At 41.2% G+C, this 14102-nt stretch overlaps 1 protein-coding gene across 6 annotated transcripts in view; it reads right to left on the minus strand.

Moving 5' to 3' along the window:
* The window catches only part of dicer1 (dicer 1, ribonuclease type III), a 167088-nt gene that overhangs the window by 15925 nt on the left and 137061 nt on the right, over positions 1-14102 (minus strand). For all 6 annotated transcript variants that reach the window (XM_077558777.1, XM_077559962.1, XM_077557977.1 and 3 more), the window contains 2 exons: positions 13313-13581; positions 1406-1568 (listed from right to left, as the gene is read on the minus strand). In XM_077558777.1, the coding sequence (XP_077414903.1) occupies positions 1406-1568; positions 13313-13581 (432 nt within the window). The remainder of the gene's footprint in view (positions 1-1405; positions 1569-13312; positions 13582-14102) is intronic.

Here is a 14102-nt window from a genome sequence, read left to right on the forward strand (position 1 = left end):
TATTCTTCGTCGCCATCGCTGGTGGCCTGTGATCTTGTTGATCAGGGCAGCGGGGTTTTCCCGCCCCCCTTGGCTGCGACGGCTCGGTGTATTTTTGACTTTTGAAATTATATGTATGGACGTTAGAGCTCCCCTTCCAGCTTTACATGATCTCCGCTCCTCATCGCTGAGTGCGGCTTCAAGTTTGTAAGTACGCATGGTGGATGTCAATGACTGATGACGTTTTGCCTATGGTTGCTTTGACTTGTTTTGAATACAACTCACTAGTGTTGGTACGATTATTTCGTATCCTTTCCCTAGCTTGTATTGCCTCACAACTTATGCGGCTCCGTCTGTCCCTGGGTCACGTCAATCGATCTGAAGGACGCTTACTTCCACGCACCTATTGCTCCTGAGAACAGGAAGTTGCTCCGCTTTGCTTACAGGGGTCGCCACTGGCAGTTCAGAGTACTCCTCTGCAGTCGAGGGGGGCATGAAGTTGCTCCCTTATTTGGACGACAGGCTGATATGCGTACCGTCCAGGGATCAGGCAATCAGTCTACGCTTCTACGGCATGTGTCACGACTTGGGCTCAAGGTCAATCTGGAGAAGTCCTCTCTTGTTCCCTCTCAGCAGACTCTGTTCATCTGAATGTCGTTGGACACCACCTCCATGACTGCTCGACCATCCCCACAGAGGGTCGACGATGTGCTACGCCTCATCTCTCTCTTCCGTGCCAATGGGATGCTGCCTTATGTCCTTTTTCTGCGTCTGCTGGGCAAGTTAACGTCCCTGACGGAACTTGTGCCCCTGGGCCTGCTGTCACTGCGACCATTACAAGGGTGGCTGCTCAACCGCTGCTGGACCGTCGGAAGCGTCTCCGTAAATTGTTTTGGCACAATAATGGCCCCATAAATCTCAAAATTACATTACAGTAGATCTTTTTATTTTATTTTATTTTTTTATCAATTTAGCTTTGTTTTTTCACAAGAAAATGCAAGTTTGCTCCTCTTTTATATATTTTTATTTATATATTATTATTATTATATATTATATATATATATATATATATATATATATATAATATATAATAATAATAATAATATATAAATAAAAATATATAATATATATAAAATAATAATATATAAATAAAAATACATAAAAGAGGAAAACAATTGTTAATTCATTATATTTTCAGATTTGTATTGTTTAATATAACCCTTGCTTCAAGTGCTTGGGATTAACATGCTATAAATACATATATATATATATATATATATATATATATATATATAAATAAATAAACTAAGCAAAACCGTAAAACTAAAACAATTCGAGCTGTTGCTAAAATCAGATAATTCTATTTAACTTCTTTCACAACTTTAGAATGATAAATACAATTATGAAATTCATGACTTTTTCTCACCGATAAGTGGTCTCATCATTGGATAATACACTTGCCACACAGTCTCCAATGACATCCTGCTATCCATGTAAATGGCTCCGGCGAGCGACTCAAAGATATCGCCCATAGCTTTGGGGACTTCAATGTCCTCCTCTTTCTCCTCATCTTCTTCTGAACGGCGTAGCTGTGATTTGATGAAAACAAACAAAACAAAGAAACAGCTATGTGAAGTTATGACAGTACAAAAACACGACTAGCTTTATGAAAATGCTACCAAAGAAAAGACAGACAGTCTCGAAGAGACAACTTTCATTTGTCAACACTAGGGCATCTCACATTAACTTGTCACCTTGGCCACAATATTTCCTCAATATCCATTATATTTGGACATGTTGTAGTTGCAAGGATATTCGTTAAGAAAAAAAAATGTGTGGCAAGGTTATATTGTACTAATGGCGTTAAGTAAATACTTTTTTTTAATTCATTAATGGAGTAATCTAATTATTTTCCCCATATTTGAAACACCATGATTGTTATTTTACATTCAATCTGTTGCGTAACAATTGGTTTATTAGTTTCAAGGCTTGAAATAAGTTTACTTTATGCAGATATTACAAACCTCCGTAGCTATTTTTATTTTTTTAAAGGTGTGTGCGCTTTTACGGAAAGCTTGTTCCGAGTCCTTTCATAAAAATGTCATTTGCACACAGTTAGATGCACTGTCGTTGTCGCACCTAGTCATATAAAGCTGTCTTTAAAGCTGGTGTTGGCATTTTACTGTTTCAATTTTATTATAACTGTTTTGATTTTATTATAGCTGTTTAGATTTAGACATAACTGTATAAACTCACTCAGTAAAGCTTGATGAGTGTACTAAGGTGACGAAAACGTTTGAAGATTCTTCCTTCCTCTTATCTGGTTAGAGAATGTGTTAAAAAGGTTTCCTGTGTTTGATCTGTGGATGTGTCTGTTTAAGTGCTGTCAGAATTTCTGCTCATCAGGTCTGAAGGACTTTGTCTGGTTCCACATCAACGGCCCAGTATCTGGGTTTGAACTAAATGTGCATTTGATGATATGCTGTAAAAGTGTAAAAAGTCTTATCTGCTTCCTTTGTCGCCATGTGTATTGAACTCAGGACTGGGGGCTTAAGGAAGGGGGGGCTGTTTCCTGTGAGGGGAGCGAAGGAGGCTTTGTAATACTTTTTCAAGATAGTATAAGAATGCTGTGAGTCCGCTGTAAGGACACACAGGGGAAAATCCACGGCGTTTGGCCGGATCTGTCTGTGATGTCCAGAAATTTCTGTAGAATAAAATCCTTCGAAGGAACTGATTCACCGATCTCAAGTCTGATTCTGAAAACAACATTACGAACACGAGGAAAACAAGGAACGTTTTCCAACAAATTGGTGACCCCGACGTTCGACGTTGCTGGTTAAAGGTTTTTTTCGACAGACAGAACTTCTGGCGCCAAATTAATTGTACGGTAAGAGGACATTTATCCTCGTAGTAGTGAATTCCTGTCTGTTGTGGACTCTGCGACCGGTTTTCGTCATCTAAATTTTGACTAAAAATTGTACATGAGATCTGAGTGAACAGGTATTAGTAGAGTTTAAAATACAAGTTTGTTTCGTTCCGTTGCGGAATTACAGAGGCACGAAGTCCTTGATTTTGGATTTTACTACGACACTGAACTATACACAACGGTTGTGTATCGTGGGAACCTAGGTTTTTGTATACGGAAGTAACGTTACGATGAATTGTGCGCAGCTAAGTGAAGAGAAATAAGAGATATGTGTGTACAGGTTGAAGCAGTGGTCTTATTAAATTACGGAAAACACATGGCAGTCCCATTCTTGTTTGAATCTGAGGGACCGTAAGGCCTTGCATTTCTGAGGTATTACATATTTGTTCGAGGAAAACACATGGCATTTTCGTTCCGTGACGGATCTGAAGAAAACGTAAGTCCTTGCATTTCTGAGGGATTTATTTTTGGGATAAGAAGTTCGAATTTCGGCCACTCTGAAGGAATCGAGAGGTCCGGACATATTTATTCGACGAAAACACATGGCATTCCCGTTCTTTGTTGAATCTGAGGGATAGTAAGCCCTTGCATTTCTGAGGCATTACATGTTTGTTTGTTATTATTATTTTATTTTTTGGAGGGGTAATGAGCAACTTTGTTGAATAAATATAACCTATTGAACTGTGGTACCACAAGTGAGACGTCGCTGAATTAATAAAAATAAATTAATAATAATTGAATATAATAATAAATAAGGAAGTAAGTAAATAATATGGAAATGGAGGGCAGGTTAAAACTGCGTGTGAAGTATGTGTGGGAATTATGCCTGCAAAAAATAGGGATGGTATGAAAGTATTGAAGTATGTGTGGGAATTATGCCTGCAAAAAATAGGGATGTATGAAAGTATTGTTGAATAATTGGATGAGGACTTGTTGTGAGGAAGGTTGGTTTCCTCCATTATCAACCGCTGTTTGTTTGGTATCTTTGATGAAAGAGGTAGAGCTAGCATGTGTGAAGAAACGACAGTTGTTAGACAAAGAAGTATGGGGGACATATGGGTTGTCTCCGAGAGAGAGAAACGTCAGACAAAACTGTAGAAAAGTGGATCAGATGATCGTTAATGCTAGAATGTTGGCTATGGGTAGTTCATTGAAACTTTCTAGGAAGAGTATGATAGAAGCAAGGAATGAGAAAGGGGCTAATTTGAATGTGTTTGTGTCGCCAACTGCGCCGCCACCATATGCTGAGCCGCCCACGGAAAATGTGTTTGAGCCCATTAACCCGTTTACTGATTCCCCATATGTAAATGCTATTCAGATGCTGCAAAATATGCAAGCTCCCCTGTTAACTGTGATTGGGGGAAGTCTCAATGTTGACTGGAATGGTGAAAGTGCTGACAGTAACCCTCGGCTGCGTGAATCTGTAGTGCAAGCCGCGGCTGACGGCTTGGCAGCTGGCGTAACCGCCTCTGTGAGACAATTGGAGGAAAAATTGGACAAAGTGTTGCTTATGAATGATGGGCCGCAGGAGAAACTGACCCAAGCTAAAGTTTGGAACTGACTAGACACTCTAAAGTGCCCCAGTTAATTTGCAGCAAATGGCGTGCAATTCTTGCCCGCTTTGAAAAAGCTGCTGACGATGAACTGACAGAACAAAACCGTATATTGAAGGCTGAACAAGATGAATTGTTTAAGCAACGAGAGCGAGAAATGACTAATGAAACTTCTAGTGCATTGGCGAACAGCTATCGCATTGCAGATATTCAAAATCATCTGGCCGACCTGAGATGTGCAGTTGGGACAGCTTCAGGGACACGCCCTGATTCTGCATTTGACCACACTCACGACATTAGCATGACCGGACGTCTCTCAGACAGTACTCCCCAAAAGCCTGTGACGCGTTCTAGGGCAGGTTTTCAAGCCCCAATGCTGGCAAAGGATTACCCCGCTACAGGAAATTCTGCCACGGTTTATAAACCCTATTTGCCCTCTGACTTGAGTGTGCTGTTGCAGAAACTTCCCCCAATGCCGGTGGGGGGTGAAAATTGGTTGAGATCTCTTCAGAGGGAGGTTACAGGTCAGATTTTAACTGCGGGGGATGTGCGCGGGCTCTTGACGCAGGCGTGCCCTCTTTCTCAACTTGAAGTGTTGATGACTAATTCAGGGATGTCCTTTTTAAAGGATGGTGAGGCTCTATCACGTGATAATTACCTGACACTGTTTTCAGTGCTTGGCAGACTGCTTCCAATACCTGAGGTTGTCATTTCTGAGTTGATGTTCGCTCCAAAAGCTGACGAGCAGGCTGCGGCATTCATTGACCGTGCCCTTGTAGAATAATCGTTGAAAACTGGACACTTGCCGACTGACTCTGCATTATATTCGCAAGTTCTTAGAGCAGCGGTGCTGAAAGGTGTCCCTAAGTCTGTTGTGCAGGCCATGGAGGTGAATCCTGATCTTCCTGGTGCAGACCACACCAGATGGCTGTCTCATCTGAAACACCACCTAAGGAGGTATGCTAAAGATATAGAGTCAAAAACTGAAAAACATAGGAATACTGAATTACAATTCGAATTCGAAGAAAAAAGAGGAAAATATTGCAATCCCGGCTTCTACTGTTGACTCATCACCTACTGTTATGTCTGAGTGTATTATGTATCAGTCAGGTCCATTCATGTGCCGAGACCAGTGCTACAACTGTGGCCGCACTGGACACTGGGCTAGTGACTGTCGTCAACGCCCACAAGGCTGGAGAGGCGGGGGGCAACAAAGAGGGCGCAACTACAACCAGCAGAGGGGACGTGAGTCACAGAACGCTCCACCCCGCCTGGCTCCACCCCAGCAGCAGTATCCGCCTGTGCCAAACCAGCAGTTCCTGCCGCCACCTGGTGGACAGTTTCCGCAATGATGGGACCCTGAATTCTCATGCCAAGGTCTGCAGGAACCTATGATTGAACTGCCGGTAGGAGGAACTTCTTTATCATTTATGTCCGACACTGGAGCTCGTCACTCTACCATTATGACATTGCCACCTGGAAGTTCCCTCACCGCCGAAGGCATTTCATTGGTTGGATTCAAGGGAGAGGAAACTATCCTGCATATGACAACTCCTATACACACCCAGTGTTTCACACAAACTTTGTTGCACTCCTTTCTGTTCGCACCAAACTGTCCAGTGAATTTTTTGGGAAGGGATCTTCTCATAAGAACTGCTCCATTGATCCAGCGTGGGCCGGACGGGCTCACTCTTCAGTTTCCAGATGGACATACTTATTACTGTGCTGGTGACTCCGCCTCCAACGTCTCCACCCAATTTCCAGTGGTGCCTCAACACGCCATGACATGCACCGCCGCTGACATCTATTGGGCAAAGATTGACACTGATTTCTCCAGCTGGAAAGATGCTGAAACTTTTTGGACACTTTGGTCGTCTTGGTTTCGTAATCTCAGGTCGTATGATATGGTATCTGACTGTATGCATTGCACTCTTTTCTATGACGGATGTGGTGATGAGATATACAGTGAAGCGTTCCGAACAATTGATGACAACGCCTGGGAGTTGCGTATGGGTGATCTGTTTGCAGGCAAACCCGGTGTGGCTTATTCAGTTGCTCTGACTGAAGAACAATCACTATATATCACATATAGGATGACGGATCCACCTGATCCATCTATGCCTCCGTGCCATCCTCGTGTTTCACTGATGGTGTCATCCCAGCACACGGCGAAAGATTTAGTTCCATTTGTCCTGGCCCCGCACAAAAGCAACTGATTGGCAACACTCTTTACATACAGACTCACTGTATATAAAGAAAAATACTGGTAAATTTCGTATGGTACATGATCTCAGAGCTATTAATGCTGTAGTTTTGACCCCTACACTGCCGGTGCCCAATCCTCACTCGACTCTGTCGCAGATCACTCCATTACACACTAATTTTGCCTGCATTGATTTTGCTAATGCATTCTTTTGTATCCCTCTTGATCTGTCTATGCAGAAGTATTTCGCATTTACGTGGAATAATGAGTGTTACTCCTACACCCGGCTTCCTCAAGGTTTTGTGTTGTCTCCTGGACTTTTCAATGCTTCCCTTCGACAGTTGCTGTCACCTCTCCAACTTCCTCCGGATGTTCTTTTGGTGCAGTATGTGTGGACGATCTACTCCTAGCTGCACCATCCGAGGCGTCCTGCCTTCAAGCTACACAGCTCCTTTTGAGCCATCTGGCTTCGGTGGGTTTGAAGTGCTCCAAAGGCAAACTCCAAATTGCCCGACCTCAGGTTTCTTTCTTGGGTCGTCTGGTCTCGAGACATGGTACAGGTATGTCTCCGTCACACAAAGATGACATCTTGCACCATCCCAAACCAACAAATGTCAAACAAATGTTGGTTTTTCTGGGTCTTTGCAACTACTCCAGACATCATGTTCCGGATTTTGCGGAACTGACTCATTCTCTCAGACAATTAGTGAATGAAAAAGGGATGAGAAACCTATCACATATTCTTTTTTGGACTCCAGCTGCTGAAAACTTTTGTTCTGCTTAAACAGTTCTTGTCATCAGCAGCTGCTCTTGTCATCCCTGATTACAACAAAATGTTCTTTCTGGATGTTTCTGAAAAAAACATCAGTGTGTCTGCTGTTCTTTATCAGAAAGGGGAAAATGGTAAGAGACATGTTTGACTTTATGCATCAACGCCTCTTGAAAAATATGAACAACGTCATCCTCTTTGTGCAGCCTTTGCTTCAGCATTAGCTTGCCTGATTCAGAAAACATCTCATATTGTGTTACATCACCCGCTGACAGTACGTACATCACATAGTACAGTGCAGTACGTAGCCAGCCAAGCATTTACTATGACAGGGGGACGACAGAGAAAGATTGAATCAGTCCTGACACAATCTCACATTTTCTTTATACATGAAGGAATTAACATGGCAGAGGGACAACCCCACTACTGCACTCAGCGAATTTTGGAAGAGAACTCACTGAGAAATTACCTTTACGACACCTCACTGGACGACCCAGACTTGACGTTATTTGCGGACGGCTGTTGTTTTAAAGGCAATAAAGGACTCCAATCAGGTTTTGCTGTAACACAAATGATAGGAACAACTTTTGACCTGATAGTGGCAGAGAGACTCACAGGGTCACAGTCAGCTCAACGAGCAGAAATAGTGGCTGTAACAACTGCACTAAAGATAGCACAAGGAAAGACTGTAAACATTTACACTGACTCTGCGTATGCACATGTGGTTGTGCACACCGCCATGACAGAATGGCAAAGAAATGACTTCATGACTGCAACAGGGGCACCTATTAAACACCATCAAGACATCTTTGCTTTGAAAGACGCCTTACTACTGCCTAAAGCAGTAGCTGTGATAAAATGTAAATGACATTCAAGAAATAATGATTTTGTGTCAGTAGGAAATGATTCGGCAGACAAGGCGGCAAAGGAAGCGGCGGGCTACAGCCCAACACTACAATTGATGGTGAGCGAAGGTGAATTAGGAGAAGGACAAGAAATAACCACAGAAACAATTAAGCTGTGGCAGGAAAAGGCAAGTCCAGAAGAAAAAAGTGTGTGGATGTCCAAAGGGGGAGAAAAAGATGAAGCAGGTGGACTGGACCCCACAAGGTAACGGAGAGGACATCTTGTGCAGTTTCGCTTGCACAGAAAAGGGGACACGTGGTTCCACATCTCCTCTACACGGCCCGCCGGATCCGCCTCAGGCTCAGCGATCCCACCACCGGGAAACCCAGGCTCAGCAATCCCACCACCTGAGGACCACCTGACGACTTGACCGGAAAACCACATCTACTGATCCAGTGTCCAGCTGCCCCTTTTGAGGGCATCATCCAGAAAGATTGAGTCACATTTACTGGCAGAATAATCCCGGTGACCAATCCTTGGACCTTGGGCAGTCGATCCTGGGGTCCTAAAAGAAGCTGACAACGCCCCTTTTCATTCAACAAAGAACATCATCTCGAGATGGCTTCATCTCCATCTGCTGCTACATCACGACACTCTTTCTCATATTGATTTTTATGCCAATCTGGTATCTCTGGAAGTCCCTCAATACAACCTTGAACGTAACCACAACACATCGTATAAAGCGAGGTATTGATTCTCCACACACTCCCTGGTTCATATCCTGGACTTATAATAACTCAATAACAGTGACAGTGGCCCCAACACGAACACCTCTGTTAGAATTCCCATTAGGTCTTTAAAGGGATTTAGGAACACTAGGCAGACTAAAGGGGAAGACTGGGTAGAATACTGGTGGTATTTGACAGGACATGTTTTTCGGCTAGACTGGAGTACTTTTATAACTACCCAGGACGGAGGTCACTGGCCACCGGGAACTAGTGAGGAGGGTATTTTCTTTAGCAAAAGGGTAACACTGAGTAAACTGGGAGGTCAACTCGAATTGACCTTTGCTCTTCCCGATGGAAATATACGGCCGCCTAATGCAACTCTATATAACACCTCCTGTTGGGGATTATTACTATGGGAATGGTTCTCCGGAGCTGACCCCTGTTTTCCCATTTTAGTTTGTGTCAATAAGACAATGGGTAACTTAGAACAACCAAAAATGACTAAATACATGAAGGTGACCGGGGTGAAGGGCCCGTGCCACTAACGAAAACTGTGTGGTATGCGTAGGACCACGATCTCTATTACGAGTAATCCCGGCTAAAATAGAAAATCAATGTGCAATGGAACTTATGAATAAAACTGTCCCCAATGTCAATTGCTCTAAATGGGATAAGGTGTATTCCGCTCGTAAAATGGCAGAAAAACAAACCAATATTTTCAAACAAAGTTGCAGATGGTAATTTCTCATGTATTAAAATGTCAGGAACAGGAGAACAATTGGGAGAACTAAATCACATCACTCATTGCATTTCGGCAATAGACGTGGGACAAATGTTCCAACCTCAATCTAGAGGGGACATATGGTGGTGGTGTGGCGATAACAGAATATTTGATAAGTTGCCTTTGAATAAAACAGGATATTGTGCTCTCATCACCCTCCTACTGCCAGTACAAATCTACCCCACCTCTGTTGATAACCTTCTAAAAATGATTGATAATTGGGAACCCAAATTTCCTCCTCCTTTTCGAAAAACCAAACGGTCTTCTTGGCAAGAGTAGAATGTTCCCACCTACATTGATGCAATTGGAGTACCAAGAGGTGTGCCAGATGAGTACAAATTAGTTGATCAACTACTCTCAGGGTTCGAATCTACAATTTGCTGGTGGTGCACCATTAACAAAAACGTAGACAGAATTAATTATGTACATTATAAAATACAAAGGCTAGGAAATTGGACACAAAGTGGTTTCTGCGTTTGAACTAAATGTGCCATGATATGCTGTAAAAGTGTAAAAAGTCTTATCTGCTTCCTTTGTCGCCATGTGTATTGAACTCAGGACTGGGGGCTTAGGGAAGGGTGGGCTGTTTCCTGTGAGGGGAGCGAAGGAGGCTTTGTAATACTTTTTCAAGATAGTATAAGAATGCTGTGAGTCCGCTGTAAGGACACACAGGGGAAAATCCACGGCGTTTGGCCGGATCTGTCTGTGATGTCCAGAAATTTCTGTAGAATAAAATCCTTCGAAGGAACTGATTCACCAATCTCAAGTCTGATTCTGAAAACAACATTACAAACACGAGGAAAACAAGGAACGTTTTCCAACACTGGAATGGGTATTGACATTTATTTAGTAGGTGCCGCGAGAAGTGTCACGATGTATCTTCCTTCACAATGAACATGTTAGCATTTAGCAAGAGCACATGTCCCTAGCTTGGAACTGATTCAGGGTTTGACAAGACTGACGTTGGTCAAAATAACATTGTAAGAGATGTGCTAAAAAAACGGTCACTGTGAGGAGCAATTCGCTGTTCCGCCAAGAACACTTTTGAGACTTCGCGACTCCACAAGCACCATGACAGGCAAAGAAAAGATAAGTAATAGCGACACACTCATGAAACACTTGCCTAGTGTAATTAAGTGCCAACAACTGTATTTCTCTTAACGGTCTGTGTTAGGACTACTCACAAATTACATATACAGTATGAGGGTGACATAGGCCTATGTGCCACAAATGCCAATATATCAGGTATTTTGTTTTATTTTATTTTTTTATTCTGACTGCTGTAGTATTTGGCAGTCTTAGAACATATATGTTATCTGCCATGGAGTAATGGGAGACAATGTGACAAATATTCACAAAAATCAATGAAAACATCCTATATAGCCTCGGCATAATTTGAATTTATTTTTATTAAAAAAATAACAACTATTGTTAACTCATTTGCTAACCAAAACGTATAAACACATTCTATTTTAAATATTACCATGCTCCCAAAGACGTTCACCGGTTCTTTTGTCTTGAATGCTCGCTATACTAATAACAACCAGGAGACTGCATCTCCTCAGTTGAACTATTTACTGGATGCCAGAGAAATCGAGTACACAGCGTTTGAGCCTTATCTGCTGAACTCGGAACAAAGCTTGTCCCATTCAAACTGTTCGCTAATCTTATACTACCTTGGGCCATCCGCCGGCCAAGCCAAGCCAATGTAAAAATATGTGACCTGATGGCCTTAACTGGTTTCTACTGGATACATGTGTGCCAAAGTGCAGATAGATAGGAAACCAGAACAAGGCACAGCGGCACAACTGCCTAGCTTAAGTCACCTATCTAATCATTAAGAGGCCTAATCTACAAAAAAACTATGTGTGACTCCAGAAAACCTGAACTTTTCCTTGAAGTTCTCCTAAATGCAGTTATAATAACCCCGGGGGATCGAGTGGTAATTATTTGCCGTCCATTCCGTTACAAAGCCATCAAAATTTTCATCATCCTCATTGTCTACAAACATATTTCTTAACAATCAATATGCCACTGCCACCAAGAATTGGTCAAAACAAAACAAAATGATGACTCCGCTTTTCCGGGTTTAAAAGGTAGAAGAACACTAGAGCGCTCCCGGCTCTAATGATATAAACGCGGTAAGCTCCCAGCCTTAATCGGTTAACAGTTGTATTTTATAGGAGAATAATTCTATTCAAGGCTATTCAAGGTAAATATCTGTTACAAACTTTGAATAAAAAGTAGAAGTAAAAGTAGAAATATCTGATTAATTGCGATTAATTACGTTTGAAAGCGCTAATAAAATGTAATTTGGGGGCTTGAATGGATTAATTGAATTTCAATGGGAAAAGTTACCTCGATTTATGAACGTTTCAACTTACAAATGAGGTCACGTAACCAATTAAGTTTGTAAGATGAGGTACCAATGTGGTTAATTTACCTGTTAACGAGTTATTTAATTATGAAGTAATTAAATTACAAACGTTTAACTTTTTCGAAGTAATATATAACTAACTAAAATTACATTTATGAAGTAATGTTCCCAACACTGGTGGCAAAGTCATATCGTATCAACTTGATGTGTTCTGTGCACTTGTAAAATATTAAATATAAAATAGAAGGTATGAGTAACACCTGTGTCCAAGGTAGATGGACTGATGGATTTTGGCGTATTCTTTTTAAATCACCCTGTACACTTCAGTTTAGTGGACCATCTAGTGGCCGAATGGCGGACGTTTTTTGTCCGTCTGTCCGTCAATTCGGCAATATATCGCGATTCGATATGCGGCCAAATTAATTTTTAAACATCAATTTTTAATGGAAAATTTTAACAAAAAGTCTTACTTAGGGTTAGGATTTACACATTAAGCATGGAAGAATGTTATATTAATGGAACATTAAGCCTTAATATTTTATTTCACTGCTGTTCAAACATGAACATGTATTTGTTAAATACAGTGGCTCAGTTAGTTAAATAAATAAATACATTTTCATACAAATCTTACAATGTACATGTACAAGTTTACTGATTAGTATTTACTAAATTTGAGTAAAAATAAATCAATTGCAATAATCAATTTATAGATTCACATCGGGATTAATCAGAATCACATCAAATTGTGACCTATGAATCGTGATACGAATCGAATCGCCAGGTACTAGGCAATTCACACCCCTAGTTAATGCTAATGCTAATTGTGATTGCTAACCGTTTAGCAAAGTCTAATTTTATTATTTTTTTTAATATTACATATGTTTTGAAGATAATCAATTATGAGTACTTATATCCACTCAATTCAACTTACATCCAACTTTAGTGGATTCATTTAAAAAAACAAAAACAAAGTAGTAGTGATAGTGACAGCACTAATTCAATATTTCCGTGGAATTTTTCTAGTATCACACTTTTATTTTCTCCAGCATAAAGAATTAGATGCTATGTCAGATTTATTACAATAGATCAATTGACACCCCCTAACCCCACCCACTTCAAAAGGTAGGCTAGACACTCCAAGAGCACTTACCTCTGAGTCCATGCCTTGCATCTCATCCTTTTCCAGTTGAAACTGCACAAAGTCATCAATAACGTGGAAAAGTTCAGGTGAGATAGCTTTGAAGTACTTGTGGTAGTCATACTTTACGGCCAGAGAGGCAAAGATGGTGTTGTTGACAAGTGCTGAGCGTAGATCAGTCAGTACACCAGGCGAGTGCTGGCGTGGGTCTTCATAAAGGTGCTTAGTAATGAGGTAGTCAAGAATTGCATCACCAAGGAACTCCAACCGTTGGTAACAATCTGAAGAGTAAAGGACAGCAATATATGCATAGGTGAAATAAATACCAACATACAGATGATTAATTCATTACTTATTACATGTTTTAAATAAAGCCCTCATGGTATCACTCACACTGTCCTCCAATTATTTATAAGTCCAATGTACGTAATAATCACAATCTCAGCAAGTTTCAAGTTTGACTGGCGTTCTTTTTACAACATTGATTAGCTGCACAATTCCCACACAATATAATCCACAATAATGGGAAAAATTAAGTGATTCAATGGGAAAAACCAAGTGGCGGCTGCTGGTTATTCACAGAAGGGAAGCTCATTTTTTTCTGGGAAAATAATTAAATGTGTTTATTTACTGTAATTTTCTCTTCATAAGGAAGACTATTCTGCCCTCGCAACACATTCTAAGCTTTGTGTAGCTAGACAGATTGTTGAGAGTATTGAAAAGTAATGAAGAAAGAAGCTCCAGATGTTTGTTGAGAATTCAAGTTGATTACACTTTTCCTTCCTCAGGTGTATTCCTTTGC

Source organism: Vanacampus margaritifer, chromosome 1, assembly GCF_051991255.1.
Source record: "Vanacampus margaritifer isolate UIUO_Vmar chromosome 1, RoL_Vmar_1.0, whole genome shotgun sequence".
NCBI lineage: Eukaryota > Metazoa > Chordata > Actinopteri > Syngnathiformes > Syngnathidae > Vanacampus > Vanacampus margaritifer.